Genomic DNA, 21,182 nt, shown 5'->3' with positions numbered 1-21,182 from the left:
TGTCTTTTTCTACTCCTCATCAGAGCTGGATTCTCTCGCTTTCAATTAAAAAACTCGTGAAGCTTTACTTTTTCTCTGTGATCCGATATGGTTTAAAACAAACAGAAATCCTTCATTCCTCTAAAGTTTAAAGTAATTTCCCCATGAAGACTATTAGACTGTGGCCCTGGGAGGAAAAACATTTCTTGGGCAATGTTCTCATTTCTCTCTTTATTATTCCCCGATTCTGGTTTTCAATTTCTTCTTCAGACAAAAGTGGCAATTTAAAATTTCCTGGAAAATCATTCATTTCCACCAGATCTTCAAACACATTAGCATTTGTCTACATACCTTTTTAAATATATAAATATAACATCTCCTTTCTAAAGCTCCTTCTATTTTCCCTTTATTAAATCTTCAACATGGGGCACCATTTGTCCTTTTTAAATACTTCTCCCTGAAGCGGGACCTGATGGAGAAACACAAAGGGTGCGCCCCCCGCCCCCGTGCGTGCCCACCGCCGGGAACTGCCAAGCTAGCGATGGAGCCAGCAGGGCGCAGGGCGCCAACAATGGATTTTATTCAGCACCTTGATTATATATCATAAGGAGTTACTTCTAAAACCATAAAATGTTGAATAAACTGTTTTTTATATAAACCTAAAGAATCCTTTTGTCCCACCTGGCGCAGAGCCCCACTCAATAAGCATTATCATCAGCTACTGCTCCTGGCAGGTCAGAGGGGGCCTAGCCCTTCTTGAGCGAGGAGGCGCTCCTCCGGGCAGTGACAGTGAGTGCGAACCCACTCATGGAGTGGCTTCTGGGTGCCAGACGCTATTGTGGATGTGGCTCATCCGTCTCTTCACAAGGCCACACAGGACCCTCGGAACGGCACCAAAACCTGTGCATCTTCCGTGAAGTCAGAGGTTGTGCTCTCAGTGGCCTTTTGAGTCAACACGATCTGCAGTAGGTTTCCCAGAGAGCCGTCCCTCCCACGAGGAGTGAAATCTAGTTCTGCGCCATCCAGTGGGACCTAGCAAACTCAATGCACAGGCTGAAAAGCAAGTGCGTTGGGGCAGGCTCCCTAGCCCTTCTCGGAACCACCACGTGAACAAGCCCGAGCCAGCCAGCTGGAGGACGCAGCCACATGGAGAACCAAGCTCCCAGGCCAACAACTTGCTCACTGCCAGTCCTGTGAGCAAGCCATCCTAGATCATCCAGCCACAGATAGCCACCAACACAGGTGCCCAGGGCAAGTACCTCTTTGACTCACCCTAGTCCCAGCCTTCAGAGACAACTCTCTCTTGCTCTAAGATCTCCCAGGAGGCTGTGTATGTGGACAGCACTGTAAGTGATGGGCATTATAAATGATGGGTAACTGCAATGTCCGTACATGCTGCTTGAAGTGGTCCAAGAGGCAGCGGGACTGAGAGCTCCCAGACAGGAAGGGGCCAGGAACCAGGAGGGTATTGGCAGGTGACCAGAAGTACCAGCCAGGACTCTGTCATGGAGGTCCTCCGATGTGGGTGCCCATGTACTAGTATATTGATTCCCATTGGCACGGAATAACTGGGTCAGTAGCTGGGCTCACTGGGACAGTGCCTGGTCCGTAAAGTTCCTCAGGCAGACTGATGTTCCGTGACTTGGGCCTGTCTGTAGAAGACAAGGTCCTACGATCCAGCATGTTCCTTAGCTCAGAATGGGCTTAGAAGAGCAGAGGGTCGAGGGCAGAGCCCAGCACGTTCCTTTCCATGGATGGAGACTGCTTTACTGCTCCGTGAGCTCGCCACTCCAGCTCCCCAAGGTCACACAGGAGGAGGGCACTCCTCCAAACCCGCATGAGCCTCAGGGGCAGCCAATGAGAGGCTGGCCAGGTTGGTGAGCAGGTGTGGACAGATCTGTAATCATGCCTCCGACCATGGACAGAGAAAGGTCAATGAACTGAGAATCGAACCAATTCAACTGTCTGGACCAATTCATCATCCTTGGTGCCAACCAGCCTTCTTGGAACAATGCCCAGAGATGGGCTCATCCCAGGTCGGCTGCCAATCCCATGCCTGCCGGCGGCAGGGTGCTTCCTGCTCTCCCCACGCGAGGTGATGGGTGGCTGCGCTGCGCCGCGCATACAGAGAGGGATGCCGACCCCCCATGGGGCCGCACGCTGCCAGGAAGCACTGCCAGGTGGCAGCAGAGAACCTGCTCACCCTTCCCGCTACGCCATGGACCTTTCCTTGCTGCCTGCTGTCATCACCATCTCCTCCACACGCAGCTCTTGCCAGGTACCAGGCTGTCCTCGGTGCTGTCACTGATATTTACACATAAGATGCTCATAAGTGCTATATGGTAGGGGCCCTTATTTTATCCATCTTCAGCGGAGGAATCTAAGGCACAAAGGGACTTAGGTAATTTGCCAAAGGTCACAGATATTTGAGCCTGCGAATGCCGGCTCCATGGTGTATGATTTCTAACCAGTTCTCAATATTTCTTCCCTGGTTTTCTTCCAAGTGACCACCTGTCCCTCACTCACTCTCTCCCACACAGGGCCCTCCTTTCCAGGAGCAGACACATGACAGGTCCGGCCAATCAGCACAGCCATCCTTCTGGCTGCATGTGACCCACGGTCCAATGAGACTTCAGCTCTTCTCCCGGGAGCTGCAGCCATGAGGATACATAAGAGGAGGGGAGCTGCAGCCATCACACTCCCTGGGAGAAACAGGCCCCTGAGGCTGAAACCAAGACAGGAGGGCCGAGCCGAGATGCAGAGAGAGTCCTGAGGACCTCACATCTGCACCTGGATCCCGGTGTCTGAAGCCAGCCTACCCACTGGGCTTTTCAGTTTCAGGGACCAAGAATTTCCCCTTTCACATAAGCCAGTTTGAGCTAAGTTTCTGTCTTAGGCAACCGAAAAAGTCAACAAATACAGGAGTTGGAAAAAGTAGGTTTACAGTTGTTTGTATGGAAAATAATACGATAATTAATTCATAATACAAGAGTGAACTCTTTCGTGTACTCCGACTGTAACACGACTTTGCCCACCTGCATGGACAGGCTATGGAAACACCACCCCTTAGCTGCTCCCGAGTACCCAGCCTCCATCTGTAGGAACATTCAGAGCAGTATCCCCCAAACTTCCCTGCCTGTTTTCCTGGGGATGAGAGAGCAATTGCACTAGAAGGGCCAGGGAGCGTGCTCTGGGGGAACTTGACAATTGCCCCATCTTCGTCTCTGCAGACAGGCCGGTAAGGACTGGTGGCTCTGTGATGCTTGGAGTTCTTAACCCCAAGTACCAGTTTCCAAGCAGAGCAACTGCTGTCATGTTGCTGTGGCAACAGAAATGCCTCTGATTTGCAGGGACGTGGTGGTAAGTGACTATTTGTAAAAGGTTAGCAAGAGTCAAAGAAATCCAATGCCCTAAGGTAGCCACCAGTCTGAAGGCAGCTGTCGGTCCTAAGTGGGTTAGAATAGGACCAGTAATGGACAAAATCCATGTAGAGAATTCCAGGAGTGTGAACCAAAACCGGACAAATAAAAGAACTAGGGTGACAGCTGCCCAGTGGGTACCCTAAATACAATTCATGACTCGGTGGGGGGGGACTGTCCATGGTGGGAAGTCCTCCTGAGAAGTTCAAGACTCACAAGTCCTCGTGCTGAGCTTCTTATCGCACATACACTGTCTGGCATAGGAACTCAGGGTTGGCTCATTAGCTTATCAATGTCACCAGTGCCTGGGGTTCCTTCCTCTCTGCCGTGCTCAGCATGTCAGCCACGCCTCCCTCACCGACCCAAAGGGGCTATCACAACCACCAGCAGGACAAGAAAGAGATGTCTTCGCTTATCAGAAAGGACAGTCTTGCCTAGAAGCCTACCCAGCTTCCGCTCCACACCCCACTGAGCAGAGCTCGGTCACATGCTCATTCACTAGCTACAGACGCCCGTGGGAAAGCAAGTTGCCAGGCATCTCAGCTTCTAGCATGAAATATGCCTGTGCCAGAGTGTGAGGGCCACAGTGGCTGCCGGGAGGCAATCAACAAGGTACCGAAACTTTACATCAACTCATACCAGCCCTAGCCAGTTTGGCTCAGTGGATAGAGCGTCAGCCTGTGGACCAAAGGGTCCCTGGTTTGATTCCGGTCAGGGGCAGGTACCTGGGTTGCAAGCTCCTCCCCGGCCCAGGCCCTGGTCAGGGCTCGTGCAGGAGGCAACCAATCAATGCATTTCTCTTACATCGATGTTGCTGTCTGTCTTTCCCTCTCTCTTCCACTCTCTCTAAAAATAATGGAAAAATACCCTCAGGAGAGGATTAACAAACAACAACAAAAAAAACCCCTAATACCAAGGCTTCTGCCATACATAACCTTAAAGTATCCATACCATCATTCACTTAACTCAGTGGTTCTCAACCTTCCTAATGCCGCGACCCTTTAATGCAGTTCCTCGTGTTGTGGTGACCCCCAATTTCATTGTTACAAATTGAACATAATTAAAGCATAGTGCTTAATCACAAAAACAATATGTAATTATATATGTGTTTTCCAATGGTCTTAGGCAACCCCTGTGAAAGGGTCGTTTGACCCCCAAAGGGGTCGCGGCTCAGAAGTTGAGAACCGCTGACTTAACATGTTCCTTAAATCAATACATCTTTGGTTTACCTTCACTTAGGTAGGAAATTTTACATCCCTATTACAAAGGCACTACTAGATACATTTTTCCAACCCACGTTAAAATAAATTCATAACAATTAAAGCAAAAATTATTTGCCTGTTTTACCTAGAAGCATCCCTTGCCTCAGTAGTCATGCTGGGGGGGGGGGGTGCATAGTAACGGGACAAAGTCATGTCCTCTTAGTTCCTGGGCCCTGGTGTCAGCATTTCCCCAGCAAAGAGCCATCAAGTGCATGCAAGGAGGTACTCTTCCAACCACCTTTCCACAGCAGTGGGAACAGCTCGGCCCCGCCCACCACTCTCCATGCCCCCACTGTCAAGATGAGGAGACATTTATGAATCGTTTATATAATCTTGTTAACCAATGTCATCCCAATAAATTCAATAAAAAATTGTAAAGACATCTGGCAACATCATAGTAGGAGAACTAGCAGGTTTCCTGTACAATCACAGCCCCGTCTAAAATGTTTCCTTTTTTTCCATTACAATGAAAAACGTCCCAGAGGCTGTGAGGACCTCTGCGTGCCTTGGCGTGAGACCATCCCAACTTCTCTCTCTCAGGGTCCTCCCTCACGATGACTGTGGACAAAGAGAGGTGGCCAGTGCCCGTTACTTACATCAGAGGCTGGACCCTTGTCGGCGCCTGGGCAGGAGAACGTGACGAATTCATGGCACCGCTTGTGCACAACAAAACAGCAGACTGCAAAAGAGAAAACAAAGGGAGGAGGCGGGGAGAAGGAGAGTGGGAGGAAGAGAGAGAGGAGAGGGAGAGAGAGATGGTTAAAACCTGGCTTCACGGCAAGTAAAGGCTCTATGGCAAAGTAACAATGCCTTTGCTTCTGCCCCTATCCTCGCTGAAGTCAAACTGGGTACACGATGTTAGGTCTTGCAAACTAGTTAACTTTCTAAAGTAACTGGGTCCAAAAGTCACATATACTCAACATGACACTCGCTGAGCATCACTTATGTTGCTGGGTTTGGGAACAGTGCGCTGTTCCTTAGATGGGGCGCCATGAGAAGTAGCTGGCTTGTGTCAGGTTCATAATGCACAAGAAACACGTATATGTAAACACTAGCATGGCACATAGGCAGGCAGGTAATAGGAAGGGCATGTGTAAACAGAATGAGCAGGAGAGGCAGCGCCCACCCCCCGCCCCCCATCTCACCCAGTAGGTGGAAGAGTGGGAGAAATCAGCTGTGATGTTTACACTAACACATTAGTGATTTGCAACCAAATACACGCACACTTACTCTGTATTTGAATTTGTTTGAGTTAAATGCATCAGTGCATGACTCTACTATTTGGGGATTGTATCACTTGGGCAAAGGGGAAGTCAGAGAATGTATACAAAATAACACAGATTTTTTTAAATTCCTATCTTCCTTTGTAGTTTTGTTATTCAAATCACCTTAAACAAACTCTAGACTGTGGGTTCCTGGAGGACAGGCCCCTGTTAAAGGAAGAGCATCTTTCCATTTTAGTTTATTCTATTTTTCAGTAAGAATTTTACATTCAGTATTATTTTGCATTATTTTCAGGTGTACTGAAGGTTGCCCGGGGGGAGGGAGTTGGGAAATGGGTATAAAAGGGGAAGGATTAAGAAGTACAAATTGGCAGTTACAGAACGGTCACGGGGATGTGAAGTGCGGCACAGGGAATACAGTCCGTAGTGTTGTAATAACTCTGTATGGTGTCAGGTGGATGTGAAATTTATCTGGATGACGAGTTGGTAAGTTATGTAATGTCTAATCACTGGTTGTACACCTGAAACTAATATAACATTGTATGTCAACTGAATTGAAAAATAAAAAATTATTTAGGACCCGACCAAAGAGAGCCAATGGCGGTGTAGGTAAATGCTGGTACTCGCCACCTCCCACAACCACCTCAAAATTACAACTAAAATACAGAACAACCATCACTCAGAACCACCTGAAAGCTGGCTGAATGGAAGTCCTACAACTGGAGAAGAAAGCACATCGAGACTGATAGGAAGGGTGGAGGCGAGGAACAGGCTGGTCCCACACCCACGTGTGGCATGTTTTTAATCTGGAGGGATATTGTGATGGCAAAGTCCTTCCATTAGGAGCAAGGCAGCCCAGCCCAACAGCAGACCCTCAGCCCAGGGTTCCAAAGCTGGGAAGAGAAGTTCCCGTAACTTTGAGCTGTAAAAACCATCGGGGAGCATGGAGCAGACTGATATACCTCAATGTGGGGTTGGGGTGACAAAAAGAGATAAGCCAAAGAACTTATATACTTTTGTGCATAGCCCATAGACACAGGGGATAAGTTGGTGAAGTCTGGGGGGGGGGGGGGCTGTATGGGTCTGGGGGGAAAGGCTGGGAGGAAGTGGGGAAAGAGGAAAAATAAGAGATATCTGTAATGCTATCAACAATAAAAGATAATTTTTTTTAAAAAGCACAGCAGGGACTTTTCCTGAGTGACACAGAGACTGCTAGAGTCCCAGACAGTTCCTCTCAAAGGGACTGAGCACAAATTTACACAGCCCCACTCCCTCTGAGTTCCCGAACTGGGTGGTGGCTTTTGGGGATCAACGAACATACTTGGAGGAACTGGGTTGTTGGCATTGGGGCAGAAACTCGGGGGAGGCTTTCTCCCAGACAGGGGTGCTCACAGGGGTCATGGTTCCTTTGCTGGGACCTCCCCTGTCACAGAGCAGACTGGCAGCCATATCTGAGTTTCCCTTAATGTGGCCCATACTGCTGGCTCCCTCTGGTGATTCCCTGAGACCCCGCCCCATCCAATTTGCAGCCCCACCCAAGCTATTTGCAGCAGCTTTTCCATATGAATGGCCTGTGCTGGCTCAGGCTTCAGACTTTCCTAAAACCACTCAAACAAGCAGCAGCTGGAGTCAGCATGCCCCAAAATATCAATAAGAGGCCCAAGACCCAGCACTAGCACCAGCCTGTTTTGCTTCACAGCTGGGACTCATCTGGGCACTTCCTAGCCCAATACAAGTAGCAGCCATCTGCAGATCTCTCTGTAGCTTCTGCTGGGTGGCCCCAGGCAGTGGCTGACTTTGCACTTCCCGGAAGGCCCTATAGCCAATGCACCCAGTGGACAGCTTCAGACCATACAAGATTACAACTCTATACATTCACAGCAACAACACACTCAAGGGGCAGACTCAGTGAGCACCAGAGCTCCACTGAAGCAACTCCTGCTACATAGGGGTGTCTCCTGCACAGCAGGTCAATTCCTCCAATTCCCAGTGACAGCAAGAACAATCAAGGCTCGACTACAACAAGACTGTGCACATAGCTCACACAAGGGTGCACCTAGAGTGTCCAGCTCAGGTGACTGGGGAGGCTGACCCACTGGGCCCTACAAGACACCTACTACACAAGGCCACTCTACCAATTCCAGAAGACATAATAGCTCTACCTAATATACAGAAACAAACACAGGGAAGCAGCCAAAGTGCAAAGACAAAGAAACATCATATATAATAAAAGGCAAATGTGCAAATCAACCATACAGCAGAACAACTGGTCATTATGATGCACACTGACCACTCAATGCAGGAGCTGCCCCCTGGTGATCAGTGCACTGCCACATGGGGAGCGCCGTTCAGCCAGAAGCAGTGCTAAGGAGCAGGGAGCCCAGCTTCTGGCTGGTGAGCACAGTGGCGGTAGTGAGAGCCTCTCCCACCTCTGCTGCAGGCGGGTGGTAAGGAGCAAGGGGTCCCTGACTAGTGAGAGCCCCGGACTACAAGAGCCCCGGACTGCAAGAGTGATGTCTGACTGCCGGCTTAGGCCCGATCCCTGGAGAGATCGGGCCTAAGTCGGCAGGCAGACATCCCCCGAGGGGTCCCAGACTGTGAGAGGGTGCAGGCTGGGCTGAGGGACCCCTCCCCCAGCCCCCAATGCACAAATATCATGCACTGGACTTCTAGTGTTACAAATAAAAGAAATGGAAGCAAGCAAACTACTGGACACAGAGTTCAAAACAATGGTTCTAAGGTTACTCAAGGATCTTAATGAGAGCTTCAAGGGACTCAAAGAGAGCTTCAAGGGACTTAGTGAGACTTTCAAGGGCTTTAGTGAGAATGTCAAAGATATATATATAAAAAAATACCAGTCAGAAAGTAAGCATACATTAACTGAAACAAAAAATAATTTATTGGGATTTGACAGTACAGTAGAGGATTCTAAGAATCAAATCAATGATTTGGAATATGAGGAAGCAAAAAACAATAATCAGAAGAGCAAAAAGAAAAAGGATTCCAAAATATGAAGATAGTGTAGGTAGCTTCTGGGTCAACTTCAAGTGTTCCTACATTCACATTACGGGGGTGCCAGAAGAAGAGAGAGAGAGCAAGATATTGAAAACCCATTTAAAGAAATAATGACAGAAAACTTCCCCTACCTGGTGAAAGAAATAGACTTACAAGTCCAGGAAGTGCAGAGAGTCCCAAACAAGAGGAACTCAAAGAGGCTCACACCAAGATACATCATAATTAAAATGTCAAGTGTAAAGGACAAAGAGAGAATCTTAAAAGCAGCAAGAGAAAAGCAGTTAGTTACCTACAAGGGAGAGCCCATATGACTGTCAGCTGATTTCTCAGCAGAAACTTTGCGGGCCAAAAGGGAGCGGCAAGAAATATTCAAAGTGATGACACAGCAAGGACCTACAACCAATATTATTCTACCCAGCAAAGCTATCAATTAGAATTGAAGGTCAGATAAAGAGCTTCATGGACAAGAAAAAGCTAAAGGAGTTCATCACCACCAAATCAGTCTTAGATGAAATGTTGAAGGGTATTCTTTAAGAAGAGGAAGAAGAAGGAAGAAGAAGAACAACAAAAATATGAACAATAAAATGGCAATAAATACATACCTGTCAACAGTTGAATCTAAGTATCAAAATAAACCAACAAGAAATCTAGTGAACAAAATAAACTGATGAATAAATTAGAATCAGAGGCATAGAAACATGGAACAGACTGACAAATCTCAGAGGGAAGGGGGTAGGGGAGTGAGAAGAGATTAACCAGAGATCTTATATGCATACATGCAATACCTATGGACACAGACAATAGGAAGATGAAGGCCTGGGGTGGGTCCGGAACCTAGTGGAGGGGGGCAGTGGGCGCAGTGTGAAAAGGGACAACTCTAATACTCTCACAATAAATATTTTTTAATTATTTAAATTAATAAATAAATAAATAAAAGAGCCATAAAATTAAAAACAAAACTGCAAGAGGAAAACAGTGGGACAGAGGAGAAACTTAAATATTCAAAGAGATTTAAGAAACATATAAACTAAATGCAATATGTGGGCTTTTGATCCTAATTAAAGGCAACAGCTGGTTCAAAAACTATGAGATAATGTCAGGAAAAACTCATTCTGATGTTGCGAAGGGATTATTATTACTGATATTGGGCAGAAAGAGTGAAGGGGAAAGGTTACCAACAAGGAAACAAAAAATGGTTTTATCATCAGGTTTCTCATTAGCAATTGTGAATTCTTCAATATGACAGAGCAAGCAATATCTTCAAAGGTTAAGGAAAATCCATTTTGAACCTACAAAACATTAAAGTAAAAGTACAAAGAAAGACATTTCCAGAGCACAAGAACTTAGTATTTTTACTTCCTACAAAAGAAGTATGAGAGAGAGAGAGAGAGAGAGAGAGAGAGAGAGAGAGAGAGAATGTTTGTATTTTTTAAGTGAATAAAGGAGGCGTAAGAAATAGTGGTGAGCGAACAAAAAGCTCCAGGGGTGAGGAGGGGCTGGGTCCTGCGGGGCCGGGTGGAAGGGCTCTGGAATGCCGAGACCCCTGTCTTCCTCCCCAGGAGATCACAGGAACTAAGAGAGGCCACATGGACATTACAAGTTTGAATATGTGTGTCAACAATTGAGAATAAGAATGGAAAGATTATGTGTAACTTGCAGATCATTAAAAGATAAAACTGGACAAAGAAAACAATCCAACTACACTTCCAAAGAGCCCCGTACGCCCCAAGTTCATATAAATGTCACTCTTTGTTGTTGTTGTTTTGCTTTTATATGGCATCACTTGCATTTTGAGCTCTTTAATCCTCTGGAATTTCCTGGTATCTGATGTGGCATGGGGATCTAATTTGCCGTATTTTTCCAAATGGTAATCAGTTGTCCCAGCATCTTTTATTGAATAATTTGTCCCTTCCTCACTGACTTCAGACGCCAACTTTACTGGATGCTAAGTAATTCTGCACACTGGAGTCTGCCTCTGCCTTCCGCTCTGTTCCCCGGGTCTGTCCTGTGATACAGCATCGTAAGTTCTAATTACAGTAGCTTTGTAATGTATCAATCCGGGCAGGGCGATCCTCCCTCATTATCCTACATTTCCTACGTTTACTGCTCCGAATGAACTCTGGAATCAGATGGCCAAGCTTTTAAAAATACCAATGGCTATGTTTACAAATAGGAAAGCAATGAGTTGGCAGTACTGTATGTTTATTTTGTAAGCATCTTTAAACTCGTAATAGTTTTTCTGAGCTCTCAGTTTCCTTTGAGTTTTCCAGGTAGAGAATCACATTATTCCGCAGAATGTTCTTTTCCTTTCTGATAGAAATGCCTCTTTTTTCCCTTTTCCATATTTTACACCTAGAACTTTCTGAGCAGCATGGGATAGAGGGGACAACAGCAGGAAGTCCCGCCTGTTTGAGTCTCCGCCAGCTCCACCTGTCCATCACTGTCTCTCAAACTGGCTTTTGGAATTCATATTTTTCCTTGGAAACTGTCCATCTTGTCTTCCATTGTACTGTTAGTTCCTCTTTTTATTTTCTCCCAGATTTGGCTTCTTTGTTGTCTATTTTATTATCCTATCATTTTAAGGAAGCAAATCATGTCTGTATTTTTCAATGCTACTGGGTTTTTTCCTACTTATCAATTGCTACTTTTACTTTTATTTCTCCTGCTTATTATCTTTGTCCTACTTCTTTTATTTGTATTCCTTGCGTTGCTTATTGGTTAGGAATGTTTTAAGTTTCTAAGTGGTCTATTATGGTTTTCATTTCTTCCTTGACACAGAATTACTTATGAAAGTTGTTACAGGCCCGCAACCCTACCCTCATTTATCAGAAGTTGCTTTAGTCTAAACCTTTCTTCAAAATATCAACGATGATTTTATTCATCCTTCCTCTCTGTGTGGGAGGGAAGGGGGCTCGTCTCTAGCTACTCAGTGTCTACCACAACTCTTGGACATAACTGATACGTGGTAAATAAATGTTTGGTGAATGAATGAATGAATGAAAAAAATGAATGGCATAAGCCATAGAAAAGGAAGAAAACCCGACCAACTTCACGGTAGATGTATCCCTGATGGCCGTCCACCTTCCAGCACCAGGGTGGCCGCACACGCGCCACTGACCAGGCAGCCACCCCGTAGCCGGTAGCTACAGAGATAAACCACCCGGCCCACAGGTGGGATCAATGGCCCAGTGACCTGACTCCACCAGCACACGCTGCAGAGAAGCTGGGCACAGACTTGGGAAAGACAATGAGCTTCTGGTGCAGGTACCGCCTCTACACGATGTGCTTCTGAGAAGCTGTGCAGATCACATTTCCCATTAACCAGAACACTTTAAAGAGAAGCAGTGCGGCTGGCTATTTAAAGAAACAAACCAAACCTTTCCTGATACAAATAAACACCCCCGCATTTCTGTTTGGCAAATTCAGGGAAAGACCAGCTTTTCTTAAATAAGAGGCAACATTTACTGAGCTGCTGAAACCTGTGCCAGGTCGTCCTCATAACAGGCACTGGCAGGAGCCCAGAATTCCTGGAGGGCCTGGTTCACGCGGCAAGTCCTTGCTCGGCAGAGCGGAAGCTCGCAGCCCACCTCTCCTCCAGCCTGCCGTGCTTTCACAGACTGCACACGGGGTCTCCGGCTCAAATGCCTGGGGTTCCGCTGGGAGAACACATGTGCGACTTGTGTAAACAGGAAAATTGCCACTCAGCTCCGCAGAGAATGAAACTCACGTCCCAAGCTCCATCCACCTGCACCTCCCTTTTTCAGTGTAAGATGAGGACCACAGGCCAGCTTGGCAGGTAAAACAGTGCCTCCCCCACCTCACCGGAGATGCCCGTCCTCACCTGGGGAACGTGTGACCAGGGGTGACTATGGTACCTCGCGTGGCAGAATGGACTTCGCAGGTGTGATTCAATTAAGGACCTTGAGATGGGGGTCATCCTGGACCCTCTGTGGGCCCAGAGGGATCACCAGGATCCTGTCGGAGGGAGGCAGTGGGAGGAGGAGTTGGAGCGGGGGTTGAGGTGCTGCATTGCTGGAGAGGACGGATGGGGGCAGGCTCCGGAAGCCGGAGAGGCCTCGGGAAGGGAGGCATCCATCCCTGCTGACTCCTTGATTTTAGCCCCATGTTAGACTGCTGGCCTCCGGGACGGTGAGATCAGGCATCTTGTCATTGGAAGCCACTCGGCCGTGGGCAGTGGTTACAGCCGCCCTCGGAACCGAATGCACCAGCCAAGGAGCAGAGCACCTGCATGGCCCCGACGCAGAAAACCACAGTCACGAGTCTTGGGGAGCATCTGCCCCAAGAAAGCACAGGGACCCCAACTCACACCACCCTGCACCCCACCCCAAATCCCACCCACCACCTTCACGTAGCCACCGCAGTCCAGAAAGGACTGTCAAGCCATCAAAATTCTATTTTTGTTTTGTTTTTAGAGTTGATTCACCTCTTTTACCCTGTCCTCACTGGGGTCTTAGTGGAAAACCGACATCTCTGGGAAACCATCTTTGCCCCGAAATCCACATCAACCTGAGAGGGGACTTCAGCACTGGCTCCAGGTTCCTGGGTGGAGGACAAGGAGGGCCCTAGGCACGCCCCTGGGGTCAGATGGGCCGGGTCTGAACCACCCAAGTCCTTCGCCTCTCGGATTCTGTTTCCTCCTCCACAGTGGGAGTAACAAAGCTCACACAGACAGCACAGGCCAAGTGCTCGGGCGTGCGCCTGCGCAGGGGCCACATGCCAATCCAGCTCTGCTGTGTCTAGGGGGGACCCCTTCTGCTCCCAGCGCAGAGCTGACTCAGTGTCCGCGCTCAGGCGGCGCTTCCCCAAGCGCTTTCCCGAACCATCTCCATGACCAAGGCTGAAAGGCCTGGTCACCATTTCCACCCAACCCCTCGCCTGACTCCCGTGGCCATGCCACCTGACTGCCAAGGGCTCTCCCATCCCTGCTTCACCTGAGCATACGGCGCCTGGGGAGGGGTACTGGGGCACAGACAGGGCCGCTGATGCTCAGAGAGCAGCGTCTGCCTGAGGCGTCCGGGCAGTCAGCGCAGCCTCCGTGTGGGAAGCAGGCGTGTCTCCCGCAGCTCTCAGCTTCCACAGTGCCGTTCACCGTCCAGCTCGCTGCCCCGAAGAAAGCTCCCCGCTTCCCTCGCCCCCCCACCCAGGCGGTGGCTAAGCTCCCACGGATTCGTCCTTTGCCAACATCTTTCACGCTGTCTCCCGAGCCCCGAGCCCCACTCATTCCTCCCTGGCTGCCTCGGCACCTCAGACGTGGGGTCTTGCACTAAAGCCTCATCCCACCTCCCTTCTGCCTGTGACCGTGGTCTCGTCTCTAGGAAGCAAAGTGAAGATGGACGGCCAGTGTCACATGAGCGTCATGAGAGCTATGTCGTGTGTGAATGCACAGCAGCAGCAGGGCACAAAGTCAGCGCCCACGAAGGCTCGCTCACTCCCCTCCAGGGGGCGCGTGGCCCAGCTCTGCAGCCGAGCTGCCTGTGAGCTCTGGCCTTGAATGAGCCCACTGACGCGCTGGTCTCAGTGCCCTAGTCTGTGAAATAGAAGTAATAACAGGACTTTTCTCATAGGGTTGCCATGAGGATTAAATGGGTTGATCTTCGCACGGTGTGTGGACACAGCTAGTCCTACTGAGTGCTAGGTTTAGTCCATGTTATCCCTGCCTCTTCCCTGGACGCCAGGCGGCCTGCACACTCCCTCTGGAAGCAGTGTTGGTGCTGCTTCCTGCTCCAACAGTCACCGCTGCCTACTCCCAGCGGCACCGTCCAGTGTGGCTGCCACCAGCTACATGGGGCTACGTCAATCAAACTAATTAAATAAGACTTAAACTTGGCTCCTCATTCACACTAGCCTCGTTGCGAGTGCTTCATAGTCACATGTAGCTAGAGATGACCATGGACCCGGGTCATAGGAAGGCTGCTGGACAGCTCTGGCTAAAGAACCAAGTTCAAGCCTGTGGCCTGGCACCCACGCCAGCACAGCCCCCGTCTCACTCCACGGCCCCTCGCCTGCCAGGCGGGATCCATCCCCTTCTACAACGTGTTTTACTCATTCCCTGGTGTGTGGATTTGTTCCAGAAACATGGGAACGCCCACAAGGGAATGGTCACGTGCAGACCACATAGGAGATGCAAGGCAGAGGAGCCCGGTCTCCAACGAGCAGACCGACGGCCAGAGGGCCATAAAACAGCATGTTCCATAGGCTGAGCCAACTCTGAGCCCCCGGACAGGTCTGCCCGCCTCGTCCCACCTCCCTTATGCTGTGACCGTGAAGCAGGCTGGGGTGGCGCGGCCCGGAGGGTGCAGCTGGGCCCACTGAGCACATGCCTGTCCCAGGGACACTCGCTCCATCCAACAGTACCCCTGGGGTCACTGTCCTGCGGCCGGACAGGACTTTTTACAGCTCTGTGCAGGCCATCCAGAGACGCCTGAGCCGCACCCACTTAGAAGCGGGGTGTTAGGGGGACATCTGGCTACACAGGATCTCCGAACTAAAACCCAGCCACAGAATGGGACAGGCCACCTGCTTCACACATGGCTGTGAGGAGAAACCAGATTAACATGCCTGGTGCATGCCTGCCTCATATCTAATTCTTAGTAAAAATATGAATGAATATATTAGCAATGAATGAATGAATGAATGAATGAATGAATGAGTGGGCTCTCTTGCCGCCCCACACTCAGAAGTCACTCACCCTGGCTGGCTCAAGGGAAAGGTCGCGCTGCGTGAGCGCAGGTCATGCACAGCCCGCGTGGCCGGCTTTGAGTGCAAGGATCTCTTTTTAAACAGTGTCCCATGCTTATGGCTTAACATTCAAACATCGCAGAGGAGTGTCCAGTTGAGAATCACTGCTCTGCTCCATTAGTGCAGGAGACTATTCTCTCCAGTGTCTGCCAGATCCTTCACACGAGAGCATCGGTGTGAATCTATACGTGTGTGTGTGTGTGTGTGTGTGTGTGTGTGTGTGTGTGTGTGTGGTGGGACATCCTCTGTTTTCTTCTTGGGTTTTATCTGTGTCCCATATGACACAAACTCTGCACCACCGGTTCCCAGCCAGGCTGGCGAGGGAGGCTGAGGTCAGGTGCACTTAAAGGCTCCCCGGTGATCGCATGTTGAGGAGCCTGCTATCTGCATGCTTTCCCCAAACTGATGCAGCCAGGCCCACTCCACCCCAGCACCCCGAGAACCACCGCCCATGCCCCCACAGCTGCAGCCTCCAGGGTCTGTCAGTCCTCCCGCGGGAGAGGAGGGAGAGAGCGAACCTCATTTGTTTATCGACAGCCGAGCTCTAGGGAGGGAACTCAAAAGCAATAACCTTGAGGGGTCAAGCAACCACAGGAATGTTTTTGTTCAGAATGTCCCCAAGTTCATTTAATTACGCAAGATAAGCGGTGGAGCCAAGCAGAGGTGAAGAAGTCCTCAGACGTCAATAAACCCGTGAGAAGAAAGGCGCCTGCCACCACCACCTTCTGCCACACCAACCCTGGGAGGCAGCACGGGCAGGACAGCCGCTGGGGACACCCTGCTGGCTCGGGGAGCACATGGGGACTGCCCTTGACCCCGTGGCCTCCCGCTTTCAATCAGGCCCCAATGTGGGGGCAGCAGGACATAACGACCAGCCTAAGAGGAAACACCAACACCCCTTCATTCACCAGCCATATCAGCCATACCCAGATGCAGAGCGGGGGCCAGAAGAAGACCGGGCCCTGAAACCAAGTGGGGGACATCTCTCGTTTCTGCCTGAGCAGCATCCATCCTTTGTGCTTCTGCTTTGGGGGTCACCCTCTCTGAGCCCCAGTTCCTGTGAGCCGGCTAAGGCCACCCTCGTCCCCCCCTCCCGCCCCCGGCTCCCCTGACATAAAATCCAGGCTGCACTGTATGTTTAGGGTGGGCGTGTGGTCAGGGGCTTGTGCCAGAATCATCAGGAAAGAGGCCGCCCTTCCCGGTAGTGTTGCTAAGCTGCCAGGGAAGTGAGTCTGCCAGCTTCGTTTTCACGAAGGAAAGGCTTTTCTGAGAATGAAGCCAGCAGAGAAAAGCAGAGCGAAGAGATGTCCGATGACCGCATCCTAGCACCTGACCCCACCAGGCCTTGGGGAGACCCCCGCGACTTTTCTACGAGCCCACAGATCCCTCTTTAAGTAAACCAACTGAATGAAGTGCTTGTTTCTTGAGACCCAAGACTTCTGACTCATACACCAAAGGTTAGAAGTAGGAGAGTGGGCAGTGAGGGCCCTGTGTCCCCCTGTGCTTCATGTGTTCCTATAAATAAACCTCTCTCCTTTTTCAAACAGGGCTCCGGTAGTAAGAGCACTCAATCCGATCAGCGCCGGGGAACAGGAAAGCTGGGATGCAGCGCCTCACACCTCCTCAATCCCAGACTCACAGCCTCTCAGACTCACCGCTCATCCAGGCGTCACTCGGTAAGAGAAAGCCAGGAGCTAGACCTGAAGGCCTCCTGACCCTCGGGCACCTGTGATTGGGCTTCTGTTCAAGAGACGGCGCATCCACCTTGCCAATGAGTTCGGAGAGCTTCACACCCCCTGCCGTTCCCAGCTCCTGCTCTTGCTCATGAAGGTGGGGCCACACAGCACAAGGCCAAGTCCTTTCTTGACATGACAATGGGTTCTATCCACCAACTTGTGCTTTTGAAGCTAGGTGGCGTGAAGCCCAGAGACAAATTCATGTCCAAAATCAGCCAATCACACTTTTTCTCCTGTGAATTTGCTTCTTGAGTCAATGGTGTCCCCATGGGAAGGTGGCCCATTAGTTCCTGCCACTCAATCTAAGAGCTACTCTCGACCTTGTACTTTCTAAGGCTTGGCATTGCATGAACAGAACCCTGCACACTTCCCATTGATTTTATAAGACAACTAGACTCAATTTCCGTTGTTTACAAAACCTAACAACCCTAGACAATTTAAAGACATCTGATCTCCTCTGAAGCTGATGCAAACGTCCTCCCCACCACACCCCTGAGAGTCACCAAGCTTCTCACTGCCCACTCCCCCTCCTCAAACAACCTAATATTAGAAAGTTCTTCAGGCTGCACACATCGGCTTCCCGTGCCTCCCCTTGCCTCCGGGATCCTGCCCTCTGGGCCCCCCCTTCCTTTCCCTGGCTCCTCCTCCTGCTCCCTCCACCCTTGCCTATTGGAATTCCTCAGACTCTGTCCCAGGTGCTGATCTCTACCCTGTGGACTCTCCTCAGGCCATCTCGTCAACCCATAAGGCTTCGCACTCCGTTCATGCTGGTGACTCCCACATCTGTTCCTCTCCCCTGAGCCCCATGCCCATCCAGCCACCTCCTACCTCAGCACCATCATTCGGACACCGAACTGACCCAAGTCCTTGTTCTTCTGTTTCACTTCTCAGGATGAGTCGGCATCACTCTCCCTGGGAGCCCCCAACTCCTCCCTCACCACCACTCCTCACTTCTAATTGCCAGTCCTGTCAAAGCCAACCCCAAATGATCACTCAGAACCAGCCAACTGCCCTCAGTAAAAAGGCAACCACAATGCCCTAGCTGGTTTGGTTCAGTGGATAGAGTGTCGGACAATGGACTGAAGGGTCCCAGGTTTGATTCTGGTCAAGGGCATGCACGATTCCTGGCCCTGGTCAGGGTGCATGTCTCTCTCACATCAATGTTTCTCTCTCTCTCCCTCCACTCCACTCTCTCTAAAAATCAATGTAAAAATCCTCCAGTAAGGATTAACAAAAAACACAAAAACCCACAGCCACTGCTGTGTTCCCTCAACCGTTTACCTGACTCTTTCCGTCCCTCAGATCTCAGACTAAATGGCACTTCAGAGTCTTCCCTGGCCCTCTAGCCCAGGTAGACCAGGTGCATCCCTTGGCCTTCACCTCTCCAAGCCCCTTTATTTTTTTCAATAGTAAAATTTGGGTAAAAAAAGTTTCTAACTAAGCAACCTAGGTGTCCATCGCTAGATGAATAAATAAAGATAGTGTGGTACGTATATGGACTGTTATGGAATATTATGCAGCAATAAAAAAGACTGAAACCTTGCCCGCTGTGATAACATAGATGGATCTAGAGGTTATTATGATCCATGAAATAGGCAGAGAAAGACAAATTCCAAATGATTTCACATATATATATGGAATCTAAAAACAATACCAAAAAAAACAGACTCATAAAAACAGACACCCAAGGGACGGTTACCAGAGGGAGGGGGTGAGAGGAGGAATGAAAAGGGGGAGGAGATATAGTCAATAATCCTATATAATAAAAGGCTAATATGAAAGTCAACCAAAAGGAAGAATGACCGGTCACTATGACATGCACTGACCACCAGGGGGCAGACGCTCAACACAGGAGCATCCCCCTGGTGGTCAGTGCGCTCCCACAGGGGAAGCGCTGCTCAACCAGAAGCCAGGCTCACAGCTGGCGAGTGCAGTGGCGGTGGAGCAGGCCTAAGCCATCAGTCGGACATCCCCCCGAGGGCTCCCGGACTGTGAAAGGGCGCAGGCCAGGCTGAGGGATCACCCCCACCCGAGTGCACGAATTTCCTGCACCAGGCCTCTAGTATTGTAATAAGTTCGCATGGTGACACATGATCACTGGGATTAGTGGGGCGATCACATTGTAAGGCATAAAAGTGTCAAATCACTATACAACTGAAACTAATATAACCAGTTTTAAGATTGTATACCAACTATATTTAAATTATTTAAAAATTTAGAAAAAGTTCCTACTCATAGAGTTGCTGAGAGATTAAATGCAACAACATATCAAACACTTTAACAGAAAAATAAACCTAACACAATAACTGGCACAAAGTATGTTCATCAGAAATATTAGCTATCACTTTTGTTCTTGTTATTACTAATAATAATAGCTTTCATCCCCCGACTGTTACCTCCACTAGGCAGCAGAACCGCAGGCTCTGGTCACTCCCACATCCCTAGTGTGGCACAGAACAGATCTCAGGGCCCTCCCATGACTGACCGGTGCAGATCTGTCTCCAACATGCCCCCCTCTCCACACCAAACACTCCCTTCCCTCCCAGTACATGTGAGCGTCCAGGACACAGCCTCCTCACCATCATCCCAGTGCCCGGAGGCACAGAACAGTCAGCAAAACGTCCTCATGCTGAGATGTGCCACTTGCTTTCTTTTTTATTTGACTACGTCAATTGAGGTTAGAAAACTTAAGTACAGAAAGAAATTGGGAGGAAACACATAAAATGTTGACAGCGGCAATAGTTATCTCTGATTACAAGAGCATCAGGATTTTGTTGTTCTTCTGTAATTCTGTATTTCCCTCATATTCTAAAATAACAAAGCAAACTGTCAGCTCACCGGGCATAATTTAATACAAGGAAACGTACCATTTTGGATGTACAGTTCGGTGAGTTTTGACAGATGTATTACACCCGTGTGATTACCACCACAATCAAGACATGGGCCCTCTCACCACCCCAGTTCTCTTGTGCCTTTTTACAATTAACCCCCTCGCCCCACCCCAACCCTGGGCAGCCACCAATCTACTCTCTGTTACTCTAGATTAGTGGAACCATACCATGTATATTTTGTCTGCCTTCTTTCACTCAGAATAATGTTTTAATTATTAATTGCAGTTGCCAGTGTCAGTAGTTAGTTTTTATATATGGTTATCCTAAGTTTGTTTATCCATTCATCTATTGATCAACATTTGGGTTTTTTCCCAGGTTTCTGGCTATTAAAATAAAACTGCTATGAACATTTATTTATATGTCTTTGTGTGGGCGTGTAATTTAACTTATGTTGCTAAATACCTAGAAGCAAAATGGCTGTGTCATACGTTAACTCTGTGTTTATCTTTAAAGAAAAAAAAAAACTGCCACTGTTTTCCAGAATGCTTGTGCCACTTTATTTTTTTAGAATGAAAACAATCCAATACATTATTTTAATGGGCTCATATGTCTTTTCGGAGTCTCAGCAGGAAATGGAATCCACCCTGGATGTTCAATTAAAGACACTGACAACTAACAACCATAGGAAACTGTTACCACACCTAGGACTATGGTTTAATCTTGTGAAATAATGTCAGAAAAGCGCAGAGAGCTGGACCAAGGGAGAGGGCCGCCTGCCAGGAGCTGCCACTGCGAGGGGCCAGCTGTGGGGGAGGGAGCGGAGGCTGGAAATACTCTAACACCTCTCTCCTGCCCTCCGGGCTCCCGCTGCTCAGCCAGCAGGGTCCACCTCCGGGCAAAGGCCAGGGCTGAGAAGGGTGGAGAGGGGTGGTCCCAGGCAAGGCATGGGATAGGGAAT

General features: G+C 49.2%; 1 protein-coding gene across 2 annotated transcripts in view; it reads right to left on the bottom strand.

The window, feature by feature from the left end:
• The window catches only part of PRKCB (protein kinase C beta), a 296,895-nt gene that overhangs the window by 146,100 nt on the left and 129,613 nt on the right, over positions 1-21,182 (bottom strand). For both annotated transcript variants that reach the window (XM_059692105.1, XM_059692104.1), the window contains exon 3: positions 5,257-5,339. In XM_059692105.1, the coding sequence (XP_059548088.1) occupies positions 5,257-5,339 (83 nt within the window). The remainder of the gene's footprint in view (positions 1-5,256; positions 5,340-21,182) is intronic.

Source organism: Myotis daubentonii, chromosome 4 (genome assembly GCF_963259705.1).
Source record: "Myotis daubentonii chromosome 4, mMyoDau2.1, whole genome shotgun sequence".
Lineage (NCBI taxonomy): Eukaryota > Metazoa > Chordata > Mammalia > Chiroptera > Vespertilionidae > Myotis > Myotis daubentonii.
Note: the sequence above shows the minus strand (reverse complement) of the source record. Positions and strands in the feature narration are given on the sequence as shown.